The sequence below is a fragment of the Mastigoproctus giganteus genome, chromosome 10 (assembly GCF_048544385.1).
Source record: "Mastigoproctus giganteus isolate SK-2022 chromosome 10, ASM4854438v1, whole genome shotgun sequence".
Taxonomy (NCBI): domain Eukaryota; kingdom Metazoa; phylum Arthropoda; class Arachnida; order Uropygi; family Thelyphonidae; genus Mastigoproctus; species Mastigoproctus giganteus.
In genome coordinates, this window is record NC_143584.1 from 120,735,334 (window position 1) to 120,755,603 (window position 20,270).

Below are 20,270 nucleotides of genomic sequence, written 5' to 3' on the forward strand. Positions count from 1 at the left end.
AAATCCGTGTCATTGTACTAAGTACCCATATGTACTCAGTACAATGTGACAATTCAAAATATTATTTTATAATATTATGACTTGTGTTTATTAATTTAAATTTATATATTTATTATTACTCAATTGCTATATATATAATTTGTTTTATTATTATTTTGTAGTCTAAGGAAGGTACATGAAAGGTTAAAAATAATGGGAAACCTAGAACAGTACTTTCCAGTGCAACCTGAGCATTATAAAGCAGTTTTTGGAAAATTCAAAAACAAAAATTTCTTACGTCATTTTATTTATTGAATCTTATGTAATTTTAACCCATTATCTATACATTTAACATTTTTTAAAACCAAATAGAATCATTTGGGCAGTAGAGGATTAATTAAATAGCCACCTAAAAGAAAAGCAATTAGCTTGTAGTATTCCATATGCAAGTATACATCATGATGTATCAGCAGTGGCCACATGGTGCAAGGGAGCCTATGGCTTATGCTGCACCAGCCAAAAAAAAAAAAAATAATAAAATAATAATAAGAAGAAGAAAATTAAAAAAAATAAATAATTAATAAGAGAAAAGGAAATAGACAACCTATGTGTTTCCGTCCTCCCATAGGTAATTCAGCTGACCTTTGAATTTTCCTAACTCAGTCTCCCCCATGTAAGTAACTTATTCCAGTAATTTATAACTCACTGGCTAAAATAAAACTTCCTGCAATCCAGTCTAAATATCTCCCCCGTAACTTGAAATTATGGCCCCTAGATTTAGAATCATTTATAACCGTGGAAATTTCATCCTCATTCATTTTACTTATGCCTCTCAGAGCCTTAAGCACCTCAAACAAGTCTCCTCTAAGGTGCTTAGTTTCCAAGCTCTGCAACCTATATATCCAAAGTCTTTCTTCATATCGACGCTGTTTTGCCGATCTCACCAGGCGAGTTGCCCATTTTTGGACCCTTTCAAAAAGCACCATGTCTTTCTTTAGGTGCAGTCTCCATACTTGAACACAGTATTCCAAGTGTGGTCTAACAATATCCTTATATAATGGGATTATGATGTCCTTATCTCTACTAGCAATTGTTTGATAAATCATTGATAGGACATCATGGGCCTTCCTTGCAACCTCACTACAATGCTTGTAGAACTTCATGTCTGACCATATCGTAACACCCAAGTCCCTTTCCTTCACTACTGGCTTTAGTTAAACTCCACCAAGTATATAAATTATTTTGGGGTTACTGTTCCCCAGGTGTAATACCTTACACTTTGCTGGATTAAAGCATAGCTGCCATTTTACTGTCCATCCTTGAAGTCTATCTGGGTCACCCTGAAGAAGCTCTGCTTGGCAGTGATCATTAACTACTGTACCAATCTTTACATCATCTGCAAATTTAGACATAATGCCCTATATCCCTTCATCTATGTCATTTATGAAAATCAAAAACAACAGTGGTCCTAATACTGATCCTTGGGGAACCCCACGTCTTACATCAACCCAATCTGAGGAATAGCCATTTATCACAGCCCTTGGGGAACCCCACTTCTAACATTAACCCAATCTGAGGAATAACCATTTATCACAACCCTCTGCGCCGACCGGGCTAGCCGAGTGGGTAAAGTACCTGCCCGGCAACCCAAAGGTTGCGGGTTCGATTCCCGCCTCGGGCTTGGATCAAAGTACTGCAAAAACCTTGGGAGGTGCAATATGGCCACAGAAGCCGATGCGCCAACAACTACCAAATCAAAAAAAAAAAAAAAAAACCCTCTGCCTTCTGCCCTGAAGCCATCCAGCTATCCATCTATGGATTTCCCCCAGTGCTTTTTTTTGCAAAAAAATAGGTGCCAGTACTCATTCTTTGCTGTCAGGAAAAATTGAAAATTAAAAGGTCATGAAAAGTACAGTACTCGAAAAAATCATTTCCTGATATTGTTACTTTAGTAGTAATGTTTTTGGATTAAGAACAAAAAATTAAGTATATTAACACAGTTTATTAAGCATAAATTTATTATTTAAGTATATAAAAAAATAAGTAAAATGTGTAAAAAAAAAAAAAAAAAAAAGAAGTAAAATGTGAGTAAAATAAGTAATAAGTAAAAATAATTTCATAATAAAGTTTTTGTAGAATATTCTAAGTTTTTATTAAGTTCTCATCTGACACACTATGCCAACTTCTTTTTTTTCCTGTTTGTGTCTGTTGCTGAATGATGTTTCCGAAGCAGCCATGAATTAACATATTTGCTGGATTGAAATGTGTCACCGGTGGGCCTACAATTTTAAGAAATATTAGTGAAGGAATTGTTTTTGTCAACGAAGCTCTGGTTGGGCTGACAATCAGATTCACTTGTGAAAATCCTTGTTCACATTCATTGATAAAATTGGTATCATACTCAGAGCGTTCATCAAATGCTTCAATTCTTCCGAAACCATCTTATCAATAAGGTAACCCGAAATCCACAAATTGTATCTATTTCATTTAACTGTAACCTAATTGACAATTTTCTAACTTCATTTTCACCAAATGCCAACATTTCACGTTTAGAAGGTTTTAATACCTTTGTTGTCTTCATTTTCCTTCTCTCCTCATCGATATTGTCATTAGTTCTTTGAACTAGTTGTTAAATTTTAATTTTTTTTTTTTCCAAAATGTCAGTGTCGTTCGGATATTCAGGTACTGTGACCATGTAAACAGAGATAGGGAAAATTTATGGAAAAATGTGGATAACACACTTCCATGAAACAACAGATGATTATTTGTTGGGCTAAAAGAAAACCACTCTCTCCTAATTCTTGAACGGGGCACTTACAGTTGATTCACAGCGGTGTCCAACCTATGGCCCGCATGGAAAGTGAACTAAAACAGAATTTTCAGTTTTGTTAATTATCAAAAAATTTTCTCATTAAATATTTTGTTTAGTAAATGTAACTGTGTATTGTAGTTAATAAAATTTCCAAATATTTTCAATTTTTCTTTTACATGGAACAAGATATGGAAAATGTAACACTAATTTTTCTCGAATCACTCAGTGCAGCCCGTCGAAAGATATTTAACTCTGAATTTTTTGAATATGGCCCCTGTACGGAAATTGTATTTGTGTTTTTGTATGGGTGCCTCCTAGAATAGAAGTTAATCTCTGCCTTGTTGCTCTGTTCAGTTTTTACAGACTCTGTCAAGGTAAGGCCAGTGTGTGTCGTGTAATAAAAAAAGAAAATTCCAACCGGTTGAACTGGGATAGGGAAAAAGGAAGCAGAGAGAGAAAAAAAAATTTTAATCCCGGCCAGGAGATTTTCATCCCAATGGGAGAAAGTGATAGGACAGAAAAATTTTGTCTGTGAGCTTGTGGGCATATTCAGTAGTGTAGTGTTGTGTTGTGTATTGGCCTTTTGGCTACCTGGAAGCAGTATTCACCTGGACTTCTGCCTCCAGGTACTCATCCCTAGCCATGGGAAGGCAAGACCTCCTCCTACTATCTGCTCGCCCTCCTTCCTGGGGAACGAGTTTCCCAGGAAGGAAAAGAAAACTAGAGTCAGGTGAAGAGGGGGAAGGATGAAAGAGGAGGGGGGCTCCCCCGGCCCAGGGGAGCCCCAGTCCAGGATAAATTGCTAGGGAAAAAAAAAAAACGAGAGTGGGTGAGAGGTTGCTAGCCTGACCTGGAGGAAAAGGTTGGGCACTGCTGCAATAGTAGGTTGAATAAAGCCCATTGTCAGCATTGGGAATACCCCTTGACCAGCACGACTTCTCCATATGTGAGAAGTCGTGCTGGTAGTGGAGAAGCCAATTTAGTGCTACTGCACTAATTGCTTAAATTGCTTGAAGGCCAGAAATGCGAACAGTGCATACCGAGTTAAGTCTGTCGTAATCCGTTCTTTATATGAAAATTTTCTTCGCTCAACAGAAACTATTTTAAATGCAACTTCCAAGGGGAAATTTAAAAAAAATTTGCTATAAAAGGAGTTCATCAAACAGAGGTCCGACCGAGTAATTTAGAATTCTAAAAATGGTTATAATGTTTTATATAGAAAATATCTTAACAATAGACAGCAAAAAATGCAAATTTAGTTAACTTTATAAGCTTATTTGCATAGTAGGTAAACATGTAAAAAAAAATTTATGGAATATTACAAATTTCAAAGTGTACTGCATCCAAATGGCAGGCGCTTTCATAGCCAGGTGGGAAGGAGCAGCAGTGCATAGCACACGCTTCTTGATTAGACCAGGGTTCGAGCCCGTCACCACCAAATACGGAGGATGCGGAAAGGTCAGGGAATGACCACCGCATATTCCCGGAGCAATATGGTCTTAGTTGCTAATGCTCCTAAAAAACACAAACAAACAAACATCCAAATGGCACACGTCACTGTTAATAAAGGTGCCGACATGGTGTACCATTACGTACCATCCCAAAAAAAGAACTGGATTTCCCCAACCTGTTCCAGTTTATAAAGTATCTGCTCATGTGGGACTGTGTCAAATGCTTTGCTGAAATCCAAATAAACAATGTTGAAATTATTCCCTAAATTCAGCTCTTGAGTGATCCTGTCAAAATAGCTAACCAGATTAGTTAAACGTGATTTTATTTTTTTAGACCCATGCTGAGTATCCTTCAGAATTCCATTTCTATCTAAATGAACTTGAATTCCATCTTTAATCATTGTTTCCATGATTTTCTCTACTGCTGAAGTTAGACTAACCGTCCAGTAATTTTGCACTTCACTCTTAGAACCGTCCTTATGTATTGGAGTTACTTGGGAGTTGCTGTTCTCCAAGTGTAAGACCTTGCATTTAGCAGCATTAAAACATTGCTGCCACTTCTCTGACCACCTATGAAGTCTGTTCAAGTCATACTTAAGGAGTGCTGCTTGGCACTGATCATTAACGACTCTGCCAATCTTTATGTCATTTTCAAATTTTGACATCATGACTTCTATCCCCTTGTCAATGTAATTTATAAAAATGAAAAACAGTAGTGGTCCAAGAACTGATCCTTGAAGGACCTCACTCCTGACATTACAACAATCTGAAGTATATCCATTAATCACAACCCTGCAGCCACCTAGTAATCTGCCCTGCAGCCACCTAGCAATCCATCTTAGAATATTACCAGTAATCCCCACCTTTTACAGTTACCTTTCATGAGGGACAGAGTCAAATGCTTTGCTAAAATCGAAATGAATTATGTCAAGTGTTTTCCCTAAATCCAGCTTCTGAGTAACTGTGTCAAAAAGCATACTAAATTAGTTAACATGATTTTCTCCTAACAAAGCCATGAAAAGTATTTAGAAAATTAGATAATTTTTGAAAAGTATTTAGATTCACTCATTCAAACTGTTATCTTTTGCAGGCATATTATCTACAGTTTCATTGAGCTTGTGACTTTTTTTTTAAAATTTTATTCCTTTGTTAAAGCTGCTTATCTGTTTCTTATGTTATTATTATCACTTAATTTATGTAAATCCCCTCTAGCTTGGTTGTATCAGGGTATTGCCCTTACTTTATTGGATAGCAATAAATGATTTTATATGTATACAGGGTGTCTCAAAAATGCATGGCATAACTTCAGGAATGAGTTCCTCATATGTAGACAATAAAAATATTTTATATCAACATAGTTCCGGAAATGCTTGCTTTCTGAGTTTTGAAGGTCTGTCTATGACACTTAACTGTTCACATCACCTTATAGTAATTGTTTAAAATGTCCACCTTCTGCCTGAAGACAGGCCTCACATCGACATCTCATGTACTTGCGAAGATGATGCCACATTCCTGGCATGTTTCGTATTGTCTCACAACCCGCCACAATTTGATTGTGGAGAGTTTCCACATCAGTTGTTCTTGCAACACTCTCCAAATAGTTGAACGTTGAACAGCTAGTTGCATTGCTATTCTGCACGTGCTGATTCCAGGAGTGGCATGCATGATATCCAAGATCTTCTCCTCTACTTCAGGAGTTGTAGATGTTGGTCGTCCTCTGTCGGCAGCACAAGGTGTAGAGGTCCCATGTTCACAAAGGCGACGATGGATACCTTCAAACGTTTTCCTGTCTGGACACCTTCATTCTGGGAACCTTTCGTGGTACAAAGACGAGCCTCCAGAGCATTGCCGTCCGCCAAATCATACATAAAGTGCATATCTGCTTGCTCCTGATTTGAGTACATGGTCAGAATGGAAATCCACCAGATTCTGTCAGTACCTTCACGGCTCAAACACTTCATTACAAAACTCGCCTCATTGCAGAGAACCATTTTGCGGTGTTTAGTTAAGGCATGCAGGACAGTCTCGACGCAAGCTCTGCAAGTACTAGCCGGAACATTACCTTTAGACTTGCAAGTTACTTATAGAGGCTTTTTATACAGACTGAAAAGGCAGATTGAGACCGAATTTCTTGGAATAACCATCAACCTTCAAGATGATGCTAAAAGAGAAAGAAGGAGACTGTGGAACGAGTTAGTAAACATTTGGCAGTCTCAATGGGATACAGCTCCCGTTGGTGCAACAACAAGAAAATTTATACCACAAGTTTCATTTCTCCTTGATAAACGTGTTCGATTGTGGTTCTGCATGGACATATTCACGTCGTACCTGTTGACAGGACATGGATCGATGAACCAGAGTCTTCTTAGGTTCAATTTATCACAAACAGACCTCTGTTCGTGTGGATCGCCAGAGAGTTGGGATCACATCTTGTTTCATTGCTCCCTGTATGACGATCTCAGACTTCCTCTTCAAGCACTTACTAATTTTCAATCAGGACAGGAGTCGTCTCTGCTTCAAAGCTCAGAGTCATTTCAGATTCTTCAGACTTTCGCTCAAGGCGTATTTCTTCGAAGGCGTTCAGTGTCGACAGATCTCAACAGGATGCAGCACAACGGTCCTGCTGATGCATAGCTAGATCTCCTTTAATAATACATAAACTCAAATCCTCAAGAAATGAAATTTTCCTCGGCCTGCAGACAAAATTAAGTGCTTTCTTCCTTTTTTTTTTTTTTTTAATTTTATTTATTTATTTATTTATTTATTTTTATTTATTTATTTTTTTAAAATTTTATTTTATTTATTTTATTATTTATTTATATAAATGTTTTATTTTAATAATTTTGGTTCCAAATCCAGCACCACGGGTGATCATTTTTTTTTTTTCCCTCTGGAATGGGCCCCCAGAGGATCCTGGCCTACCTTCTGACAACATTAGGTGGGTCAGAGTCTCTCTTGAGACAGTACAGTACGTGCTTTACATGGACTGGCCCACCTTCCCGTGGTGTGGACGAGTATCCAGAATCATCTGTCCAGGTGACTGATGCTTTTGGGTAGCCAAGCGGCCAGAACAGAACAACAAAACACACACATAATACACACAAACCGACGTCACACACATATCTGGCCCATTTGTAGTGCTACTGTTCTTCACAGAGATACGAGGCGGAGTTGAACAAACGTTCTAGGAGCCGCCCTTTACATATACACATGTCCACAGTACCTTGTGATGAGGGAAATCACCTGCTGGAGATAAGACATTCCGGTTAATAACTCGGGAACCAAGCATTTCCGGAACTATGTTGATATAAAATATTTTTATTGTCTACATATGAGGAACTCATTCCTGAAGTTATGCCGTGTATTTTTGAGACACCCTGTATATTAGTAATTACAGGTTGATTGGCATTTGCCAGTCATTACCAGTAGAACCAATGACAAATGAACTGGCTTATGTTAAGGTATGGGAAAGTTCTCTGTATTATGAAAAGTTTCATTTAGCCATTAATATAGCTGTTAGCTAATAGAATTTCTTTCCTTTTTTCTGTTAGGTAATTAATATATAATCTTCAACATCTATACTTAAAAATAAAGCTGTAATTTATTTGTTATCAAATTGGGGAAAATTTTGAAACTTTTGAATTTCATCTTTAGAAGGATGGCATGTGTAAATTGGTAAATTATTCTATTCAGAATAATTTTTTCCTAAAGTGAAGACATGCAGGGCCATACCAAGCTATATAGCCGCCCTGGTGCTAACTTCTTATTGCTTCCCCTACTCCCTCTACTGTCATTTTTCTTGTATCAATTTTTTTTTTTTTTTTTTTGGAAATTAAAAAAAATATATATATTTCCAAAATAATATACAGGTGACCCCCACTTAATACTGATAATTCATTCTGGAAAAACAGAGCACTAAGTGAATCCGCGCTAAGCGAGCGCCGCATTCCCATAAGGTAACATATTTATTTGTGAGTTGCGGTCAGTGCCATAGGATATTTCCTAATATCAATAATAAACAGTAGTGAAAAGATGCACAAATGTCGGTCAAAATATTTAATATTCAAATATTTGTACATATAAAATATTCTGCATTACATACGTATATAATTATGTGGTAACTACTTATGTATCAAAATTAAACTTAAAATTCCAATTAAAATCATGAATTTAATTGATCTAAATTGATTTAATTTAATTGATGAATTTAATCAAGACAAATGTGTCGATTTTGGGTTGAACTTTGGCCCTCTTCCAAATAAACTAAAAGGGGTATTAATTTTAAATCCCCCATAGCGTTACCACCCAACAATAAAGTCAACCGATCCTTTGCCACTTTGAAACCTGGCATGTTTTTTTCCTTCTTTCAATATGAAACTTCTTTTAGGCATTCGTTTGCACAAAAGTCCTGCTTCATCTATGTTAAAAACTTGTTGAGAAGTATAACACATAATATCCCTCTTCAATAATTTTAACAAGTTCTTTTTTGAAAGTTTCGGCTCCTTAATCTGCACTTGTGGCTTCTCCCTGGATTTTAAATCTATTCAACCAGCCCTTACTAGTTTTAAATGGTTCCACTTTTTTTTTTTTTTTTTAGGTGAGTTTTCTTCAGATCATTATATTGGCTAATCTCTCTCTCTCTCTCTTTTTTTTTTTTTTTTTTTATAATATTTAACTTAACTGAATTCTGCATTGGATATTATCTTCAATAAAATCCTAATAGCCGGCCTAGCCCTAGTTGCTTGCAATGGAACAGCTATCTTTCCTGCTGCTAAAATTAATTCTTTATTTTTTTATAATTGTTCTTACAGTTAAACTTGCAAGTCCTAAATTATGGCACACATCCGCTTATCTTTGACCGGAATCAATTCGCTTCAAAAACGTCTAATTTAATTTTAAAATTCAGTCTTTTTCTTACATTTATAGTCTTCGTACTGTGTTCAGACATTGTTGCTTTTTCATTCTTATCCGCTATTATTAACCCTTCGAAAATGTAACCGCATTGGTTGCATTAATTATGATACAATGTTCGAGTAAACTGTCCGTTACGCACGATGTCTAATACTGTACTGAGTGATGACTACACTTCAGATAAATGCATATAACGCAAATATTACAAGCAGTATACTTGATCATATTTTAAAATGTTGATCTCGGAATTACGTAACAAGTCACTGTACTGCAATTAAATTAGCGTGCGAGAAAATATCACTGAGTGTGGGAAACGTTTTAATGCTGTTTTGATATTCATTTTCAAGCTATCGACTCCATCAAATGAAACGATTTTGTTAAATATGCCAAAAATGCAATCTAAAAGAGCATTATAGTGATTTGTGACAGCGTTATGGTCAGATATGGGTTATAATATAAGAACAGCATTATAGCGAATCAGCGTAAAGTGAACTGCATTATAACGGGGGCCTGCTGTACATATATATAATTTTATTTTTTAAACACGAAACATATTATGATACACGAAGCAAATATGTTAAAAATAAAATAACGAAAATACATTAATTTGCTTTGGCTGCAGACAGTAAAAGTTTCAGAGAAAGATTTGAAACTTTGTTTTTTAATATTGCCCACCATTTAGTACTACTAGAAAAAAAAATAAAGTTCTTGTATAATTCCAAAAAAATCAGTTGTCTCAAAAGATATTTTTGCCGCATCATTCACCACTAAATTCCAAGTATGTGCAGCGCAAGGTATGAAAAATGCTCGGGGGATTTGTATCTAAACTTTTTTCCTAAAGACCATTGTTTTCCTTTCATATCGGCCCCGTTGTCATAGCGTTGCCCACGCATATTTTGAATATTAATGTTATATTTTTCCAAAAATTCTAAAATGAATGTAGTTAGCCCACTACCAGTCGTATTTTCAATTTCACAGAAACCTAAAAAATGTTCCCTAATTTCAATTTTTTGTTTTTCATCATTATAACATCCTAAAACACTGGACCTTGAACTGTGGAAGGATCACATTGCACGGTTCTCGAACAATGTAGCCCCAACGGATATGCTCACCACCGTTTGGTTCACCAGGAAGCAGCTTATAACTGCTATAAATGGATTGCCACCCAACGCAACCACAGGCCCCAACCTCATGGCACAATTCATGATCAAGTGTCTTAGCACGTTTATCATCAATCCACTACTCTCAATTTTTAACCATGTCTTAACGCAGCACTACTTTCCCCCTCTCTGGAATAGATATGCTGTGAGGCCACATCCTAAATGTCAATCTGCATCCCTCATTAAACAGTTCAGGCCAGCCTCTTGAAACTTGTGGAGAAGACATTAGTTTCAACCATCACCAATCAAATCATGCTTCACAAAGCCCCACAAATTCGCTATGCCATTCCAGGAAGAGCCACAGTCACCAATTTAACATCCATAACCAGCACCATTCTCAGAGCACTAGACGCTAAAGCAGAACTTACCATCACGTACGTCAACCTGGAAGCTGCCTTCGATTCAATCAGCATTCCCTTGCTCGTTCACCTTCTAGAAAATTACTTCCATATAAAAGGTGACATGTTGTGGTTTATCACAACCCTGCTTTCTGACAGAATCATTCTTCTGACAGCGGATCAAGATATAATCTCAAGAAAAATCACTGCGGGAATTCCCCAAGGCGGAGTTCTCTCCGGAGTATTATTTACAGCAGTCATTATTCTGTTAGTGCAACAAAGAGAAGACATAATCTGCTATGCTGACGATATTAAGCTACACACCCAGATTAACCCCGGCGAACATATCTCAAACCTTAATGAAAACATCATTCGAAAGTTACACGACTTACGATCCTATCTCCATCAATTTGGACTAGTTATTAATCCTGCAAAATCAGCACAAATTGTCTTTTCTTTGAAGCACCAACCCACTGAAGTCCAAGCTTCTCTAGATGGCATTTTCCTTCCAGTGGTAAACATACATACAGACTTGGGAGTCGTCTTCGATTGCAAATTGACCTTCAACTCCCACATTGACAAGTTCATAACAAAATTCTGCAAAATGCGCTGGACTACCAAACAACTACTGCACGTTAAAGATCTGGATGTGACTCGGCGGTACGTATACACCTCTGTATACTCCGTCGTGTTACTCACCTCCGAAATATGGGCATCTGCAGCCCCCACGAATATCAAGCATGTGTACTCCTCCGAATACTGGCTCCTTCATTGGATCACACATACATCATCGTCCACCCCAGCAAAGAACAACTGCAATGGCAACCGCACTAAACTTTGCTCGACTGCTAAATCTTATTATTATTATTATTAGCCACATGGTACAAGGAAGCCTGAGGTTTATGCTGCACCAGCTAAAAAAAAAAAAAAAAATTCCCGAGTTACCCCCTGTTTGTGTGTGTGAGAGAGAGAGAGAAGTAGAAAGGCATCACCAAGAAAGAGAAGAATGATGATATCCAGCTTAGGACCCTGGGTTTGCCAAGCCCGTACTCACCAGATGTGAGCCTCCTGGGGGTACCGTGGGGCTGTTTTCTCCCCCATGCAGATGCTTATCACAGTCCAAGCAATTGACGGCAACCTCTACAAATTTGCCAAGGATCGCAAATACCAGAGAGAGAGAGAGAGAGAGAGAGAGAGAGAGAGAGAGAGAGAGAGAGAGAGAGAGAGAGAGATCCTTGATGGCCTAAACTCAACCAGGTAAACTGCACAGTAATGTGAGCAGTATAATAAATTTAAAAAGTATATCTGTATAATATTGTATATAATGTCAAAAATACTGTATAATATCTTTATGAATATATTGTGAATAATTTAACAAACTTATTATATTGTTGGCCCTGGGGGATGAACCCGAATTTCGATGTGGGCCCCATCCTCAAGGCCTTTGTCCACCAGCCAGTGTGAAGCCCCTGGCATTCCTGCTGCGAAGGGTACATTGTATTGTTTTTTTGTATCATAATAAAGATACAAAATTATATATATATTAAATATATATAAATTACAAATCTTAAAAATAATTGTCATTTGTTCCTTATCTAAAAATTTTGTCCTTATACTATTTTGTAATATATTTAAAATATCATTTTGAATTTTGTTTCCTAAATAATATAAAATACGACAAAACATATTCTTCAATAACATTAAACTTTGTCTCTTTAGTCTTTACCATCTTTTTTAGTGTTTACAGAACATTGGTCTTTACTGCCTTTTAGTCTCTGCCACCCCTTAGTCATTGCTGCCTTGGTGTGGTACACCACTTGCACCACTGGGTTGGCGTGGCTCTGGACATATGCACCAATTTTACTGATGTATTTGTTAATAATAGCATGTTAATTCTTTATGCTAACAAATTATATTGTTTCCTTAGGCTTGTAATATTACTGGAGGAAAAAACTGTTACTGCTACTTGTTATCATTATACTGTACTACTACAAGCGGTATCACCACCTGATATCTGTCACACTGCAACTTTGTATCAATTGTTTTTCCAAGTTTGTTTGCACTGATTTTGTGCCTGACTGCTGGCGAGATGGCATTGAAGCTGTTGTCAGAATGGTGGTGGCACTTTACTACAAATACAGGGAAAGCCATATGTTACTTTCCTGAGAAATAATTTGTACAATTTAAATCTTGAAGTAAATTTCATTCCTGTATTACTTTATTAATATTCAGATTATATTTACATGTAGTTTCATTACATTTAAGTGAATTGTTTTCAGTAATTTATTTATCATTTTGTATCTTTTCTTGCTAAACTGATATATGTACCATCCTATATATGAGAAACTTTCTAGTCCTAGTACTCTTGTGTCGAACAGCATATATGATTTGCTTGTATTAATGTACAGGGTTGTTAAAATTAAAGTATCCCTATGTAGAGGGCTCTGGAGCGAATTCTAAGGCCTGTACTGAAGAGAAATTTGGACAAAAGGTACAATAAAGAATGCGCTTGCTGTTTTTTTTTTTTTTTTTTTTATGTGAACCCCAAACACCAGAGGTATTAGAACCTATAGTACTTAGTACCGTGCTTGGGTTGGAGGTTGAGAAGACAAAAGAAGATATTTGTTGACATTGGACTTGAACTTCTGTAGATTGTAATTTTCAGGAAATACGTATGAAGGAAGGTTGTTCCAGAAAACGGCAGTTGAATGAATAAATGAGGAAGATGAAAAGTTGGTTCTGTGTGTTTGAAGTTGGACAGTAAATGGATGTTGGCTGGTGGCGGCACGTGTTCGGACTGTTTTGAAAGAGAGAGCAGGAATTATAGAAGCCAATTCAGAAGAACAGTGCCCATGGAAGTATCTGTAGAAGAGGCATGCAGCAGAAACAGTGCGTCTATGAGACAGCGAGTGGAGAGACTCTGTTAGAGATGAATCATTAATTAACCTAACTGCCCTCTTCTGAATGGAATCAAGAAGCCTGAGAGAGGTTTTGGGGGCACCACCCCAGATGTGGGAACAATATTCCATAGCAGGGCGGATTTGCGATTTATACAGAGTGAGCAGCTGTTTGGAAGAAAAGTAACGCCGAAAGCGAAAGAGAAAACCAAGTTTTTTAGATGCAGAGGAAGCAATATTTGTAATGTGCTTGTGCCAAGAGAGATTAGAAGTCAGGGTAATCCCCAAAAGAGATATATCCTTTTGCCTAGAAATCGGAGTGTCACCAAATATAAGCATAGGAGCAGAAGAATCCTTTTTGCAAGATATAAGACAAGACTGAGTTTTAGAAGGGTTGAAATCAACTAAGTTGTCTTTGCCCCACTGGAGAATTACCTGAAGATTGGCATTTAAGGAATTGGTAGCAGATTTTCGAGAAGTTGAAGCGGATTGAGCAGGACAAGGTTTCTCAAAATGGAAAGTTGAATGCAATGTGCTATCATCGGCAAAACTATGGATAGGATTTCTAGTCAATGGAAGAAGGTCATTGATATACAAGAGGAAAAGAGTGGGGGAAAGAACTGAACCTTAGGGGACACCGGTATTAGTGGAGAAGTTAGAAGACAGAGAGCCATCTACCATCACCCTCAGTGAGCGATCAGAGAGAAAACTGGATAACCAATTACTAAAAACAGTTGGCAAACCATAAGATGGAAGCTTGTTTAGAAGACCTTTATGCCAAATATGATCAAAAGCCTTTGAGATGTCAAGAGCAACTACTTGTGTTTCACCGAACCTTTCCATTGAATTAGTCCATAAATGGGTAACATAAGCCAGAATATCACCAGTGAATCGACACTGGCGGAATCCATACTGGTGATCGTTGATCAGACGGAAGGTTTCTAGGTAGTTTAAGAGTTGGTGGTTAATTGATTTCTCCATTACTTTAGAAAGAGTAGAAGTAATTGCAATGGGACAATAATTGGATGGGAGGGATTTGTCACCCTTTTTAGGAACTGGCTGGATATGAGCAAATTTCCAAGCAGAAGGAAAAACACCTTTGGAATAAGAAAGTGAAAAAAGGCGGCAGAGAATAGGAGTAAGTTCAGGAGCACAGGTTTTGAGAACAAGCGGAGAAATACCATCAGGACCTGGTGCTTTCTTAGCATCAAGATTCATCAAAATCCTTCTGATATCCTTTTGATGGAAGACCACAGGAGGCATTGAATGGAGCGTGTTGGGAATGGTGGGAGGTGTTTTACCAAGATCATTAATACATGAGCTGGAAGAAAAATGGGATGCTAGCAGGTCAGCTTTATCCTTGGCTTGAAGTGACAACAGAACCATCTGGTTTGGACAGAGGTGGGAGCAGAGATGGGCAAAAGTTGCGGCCAATAGCTTTGGCAAGAGACCAGAATGCTCGGCTACCATTAGGGCAAGAAGCAAGTTTTCTACTCTTAGCCTGTTCAAACTCTAGTTTGGACTGATTAATAACTCCTTTACAATTGTTGCGAGCTTTGGTGTAGGCAGAAAATGAAACTGAAGAATTAGAAACAAGCCAATTACGATATGCAACATTCTTCTCTTGGACAGCCTTAGCACATTTATTGGAAAACCAAGGTTTAGATAAAGGACGAGATTTTAAAGTGGAGTGTGGGATAAAGGATTCCATTCCTGCAAGAATAATTTCACTGACACAATCTGAGCAAACGTTGACATCAGAAGTTTTGAAACAGTAATCTGACCAAGGAAAAGAAGAAAAGAAGTCTCGCAGGTCATCCCATTTTGCATTCTTGTAATGCCAAACAACACGAGGTTGGGAATATGAATAGGATTGTCCGGTATTCTTGTAGGTAAATGAACAATCTGTGCTATGTCATTAGTAATTGCAAAAGCCTCAGCATCTCGACCTGCTGGGTCGGTGTGACTAGAAAACGGAAGCCAGCTGGAGTTGTGAACATTAAAATCACCAAGGAAAATTACCTCACTGTTAGGAAAGTTGGACTGGAGAAAGTCAAGTTGCAACGAGAGGAAGTCAAAGAGCTCCAAGTGATTGGTGGAGTTGGGAGAACGGTAGAGACAACAGATGAATTTGACACAATGAGGTAGAGAGATTTTAAGCCAGAGAAGATCAAAGAGAGGAGATTCCAAATTGCCAAGTCTCTGACAGGGAATATCAGAACGGACATATGCACAAGTACCACCTTTGAGGCGAAAGGAATCATACAGCGAATAATTTGGGCATCTGAGATGAGCAGTAGTTGAATCAACCGATAACTGAGATTCTGTCAGAAAATTTTTATTGTTTATTGGAAAAAAGGTTTATTCCTGTTTATTGGAAAAAAGGGATTAGTTACCAAATTTGTCACTATATGGTGCTGTGGCAATACAAATCACTTGAACAGCACTACAATTGTTCAATGTTTCCTCCATTTTGGTCAACAACAGTTTCCATTTGAAGAACAGCATTTTCTACAGCAGTACGTAACATGTTAACTGGAATAGCCAGCACATGACGTCTAATGCTGTCCTTAAAGATCTGCCAGAGTTTGACATCCTTCCCGATACACCTGGTTCTTCAAAAATCCCCACAACCAGAAGTCGCATGGGTTGAGATCCGGCAATCAAGGTGACCAAGATGTCTGGAAACAACGGCTGTTGACCTGTTCGTCTGTAAAGTGTTGTCTTAGCAATCTTTGAACACAACGGTCGTTGTGGGGTGGTGCACCATCTTGCATGAATATGGTATCCTGAAGGCACCCATGTTGTTGCAGCTCTGGTATTGCAAAATTTGCCAACATTTCATAATATCGCTGTCCAGTGATGGAACAAGTGTGGGGTTCAGTCGGTGTTGCCTGTTCAAAAAAATATGGCCCAATCATGAATGTGGCCGTAAATCCACACCACACTGTCACTTTTAGAGAATTCAATGGGGCCTCTTGGATAACTCAAGGGTTTTCTGTTGCCCAAATGTGACAGTTGTGCATATTCACTTGTCCATTTAAGTAGAAGTGTGCTTCATCACTCCAAAGGATGTTCCATGGCCAAGTGATATCCACTGTCATTTGCACCAGAAACTGAAGTGCGTATGTGAAATGAATATCTGCATGCATCACCATGCTTTAGCTGCTGTAGCATGTGTATCTTGTAAGGATAGTACCACAACATCTGACGCATTACTAGCCTTACAGTGGAATGGCATGTCCACTTCACGAGAAACAGCTGGCACACTTGTGCTACCGCATGGTGATTGACTTGATGAATCCATAGCCACATCTTCAACATGAGTGTAGTCCACTCGTTTTCGACCTCTACCTGGTTGAACACTGAGCTGTCCTGTCGCTTCAAATTTCGCAATCATTTTGCAGACAGCACAAACAATCATAGGTCTGCCCATGCCTTATGCACTTCTGATGCTGGAATTCTCTGCCAGCCGCAGCTGCATTGTTGCTGTTCTGATAGTACAGCTTCACTAATAGCATCTTTTCCTGCAATGTTGTTGGCATTGCTCTGTAGTTCAGGCAAACATCTACTGTATGATTTTGAAGAGACTGCTTTGCTTTTATACAGTACAGTAGAGCTGAGTAGTGGCGCTCTGGAAATAACTTACGATTATGCAAATAACTTACGTTATTTGCATAATCATAACTAAGATAGTTACAAGCCAATCAGTGACAAATTTTGTCACAATTTTTTTTTTCCAATAAATGGCGAGTGCATTCTTTATTGTACCTGTTGTCCAAATGTTTGTTCAGTACGAGCCTTAGAACTCGCTCCAGAGCCATCTACATAGAGATACTTTCATTTTAACAACCCTGTATTTGTGTTTTATAGTTGATGTTTTTTAAACCTTTTTTAATTCTAAGTTTATATTGATCTCATTCATTAATGTTTTCTAATAGGCCAGTCAGGAGGATATAACAAATGCGTACCGTAGACTGAGTAAATTGTATCATCCCGATAAGCATACAGATGCTTTGTTGAAAAAAGATGCAGAAGTTTTATTTAATAAGACAAAAAGCGCTTATGAAGGTATGTATTTTATGTGTATCAGGTCGCTGCATGACAAATTGGGTATATGCATTCCAAAAATGGGTCCAAAGTATGGGTGCTGGATTTTATAGAGGCCAGAAAGTCAGAACAGACATGTTTCTTTCCCATGAATTATATTACTTTATATTAACCCAGTTCAGGGTGAGTACTATAGAAATCTGCACAGTGTTTTTTGCACCTTTAATTCAGAAAGATATTTTTTGCTGAGCCTGTTGAACTTCATCTACCTTTCAGGGATGTTTCTGATTGTGACTTACTGCAACTTATGAACTGCTCGGTTTAAATTATTTACCTTGTTTCTGTCATGTGACTAAATGTTTAGTTTACTCAGCCCATTCAAGCAGCTCGTGCTCTTGATTTAGGTATCTCTAAACCTGGAATTAGCACACCAGAAGGGTACCTTACCATAATTTAGTTGTTTATTGAAATAGCTAAATGAACTGATTATCTTCATTTCTTGTGGCGGATTAAGCATAAGAGGACAAATGTTATATAAAGCTATTTTGTTTGTTTCGGGCTCATTCACCATCTGAACGATCTCCTCCTTTTATGTATCTGTGTTATGATCACTGTCAAATTCATCATTTTCTTCTCTTTTACTTTATTCACTTTTGAAGGTTTTTTTAATCTGTATTACATCATTTTTGTCTATGACAGTACAGTCAGTCCTCGTATAACACGTGTTTACACTACACAAATTCGATCATACACGATTTATAAATAGGGGAACAATATCTTATATAACACGAACCGAATTCGCTTATGCACGATTCGCCTGTGTTTACAAGAAAAGTCGAATTCGGAATCACCCCAACCGAATGCAACATGATAGGAATGAAGAGAAGATTCTGAAAATGTATTTATGTTTTTTATATCAGTGAAGGGGAAACACATTTCACCATAATAACTTAAAAACCAACACAATTCCAGCTATCGGTATAATCGCAAATGCAATTAGATCGAGTTTACTACCAGTTTATAACATATTCCACTAGCAGAAACACAACTGGAAATTGTTTTTATTGTTTTATGGTAGTAACCCCTAGAAATGTGCTTTAGTAAAATGTGAGGTGTTAATAGTGTATCTCTGCCTTTACGGTGTTGTTTATTCAGTTGCTACACGCGTGCAGCTTTGTTTATGTGTATCAAACATGCCTCCTCGTTTTGTAATTGTGCTTTATTCCCTAAAAATTAGCAAAATACTTAAAAGGTGTGAAAAGGAAGCGTCCTGGTGAAGACACTACAGATTCAGAGAGAAAAAGAAAAGCAATATCGATAAACAGAGGCGGACTGGGTCAAAAATTCTTACCCGGAAAAATTTGTAGTGGCCTCATACTAGCGTTTATGGCCAAAATCACACCGGCCTCTGGCCCACCGGGGTTTCCCCGGTAAGGCTTATGGCCAGTTTGCCTCTGTCGATAGAGAAAAAATGTTAAATTGTGAAATGCAGTGAGCGAAATGAAAGACCATGTGATATTGCTTGTGCTACAGACCTAAATGAGGCAAAGCTGAGAATTACAAAGAATGCAGAGAAAATAAAAAAAACTTTCATAGCAGGAACAACTCAAAGTGTAATTAAAATCCATTAGATTAAGACACAAAGAATTGTAAGAGATGGAACGGCTATAATCTGCTTGAATAGAAAATCAAACAAAAAACAAGTTTGCTTACGATAGAAGCAAAAGCATTAGCAATATTTTATTACGTAATAGTCATAATAAAATACTTAACTATTTTATTACGATTATTTATTGTGTTTGGTAATGTTTTCGTTACAAATGTGTGTTCATTCTTGGGTGGTCGGCACCTAACCCTATTTTTCCCATAGGGCCTGTTGTTTATATCGCATGATTTTGCATTGCACGAGGGTTTCTAGGAACACAACTATCGTGCTGTACGAGGACTGACTGTATAGTTATTTGCTGCTTTTAACTTGTTTGGAGAGGTCTGGGTTTGTACTCCATCAGAAACTGGAGACCTTAACAGTTCAGCAGGCACATACCTCTGCAGAACATTGCGGAGACCTTTTTTGTCAAAAAAAAAAAAGGTCTGTCAGAATGATAAAAATGATAGTTTTCGAATTCCTCAATTATTGCATTTCCTTTTGATTTGCATCATTAATTGTTTTGTTAATGAAGAAGTTTGGCCATAAACAAATAAAATAACACATTTTCATTAAACCTAATCTATGCAATCATTAAAAATATGAATTTAAAATTAGTAGGGTGTTTTCTGTCCAATTCTGGTAGTGTGCTATCACCACATGTTTTAGGAACAGCTTGAATTGTTGAGATGCACCATCTTAAGTAAACAATATGAGTTCAAATATTGAAGAATATGAAGTTCATTTTCCCATGTGAAAATGAACTGTGCCAGCATAAACAGCTCCAGTTACAAAGTTTCATTTTCACAAATGTTGCTCACTACTAAACTTAATGGTATGTGGCTTTTTCCCATGGCAAGAATTTTTTTAAATAATTTAAAAAATTAATAAAAAATATATGAGGTGTAGCAGTAAAGTTCCCAGACACGAACCTTACAAAACGTATTAATAACAACTGCAATTTTAACTTATTTTTGGCAAAAAATTAGCACAAGTTTTACAGAAATATTTTATCTAGTTTTTTTTC

General features: G+C 37.3%; 1 protein-coding gene across 1 annotated transcript in view; it reads left to right on the forward strand.

Moving 5' to 3' along the window:
- LOC150079257 (dnaJ homolog subfamily C member 11) overlaps positions 1–20,270 on the forward strand; it is a 247,344-nt gene that overhangs the window by 10,831 nt on the left and 216,243 nt on the right. The window contains exon 2 of the mRNA XM_090384090.1: positions 17,490–17,619. Coding sequence (XP_090240216.1) covers positions 17,490–17,619 — 130 coding nt within the window. The remainder of the gene's footprint in view (positions 1–17,489; positions 17,620–20,270) is intronic.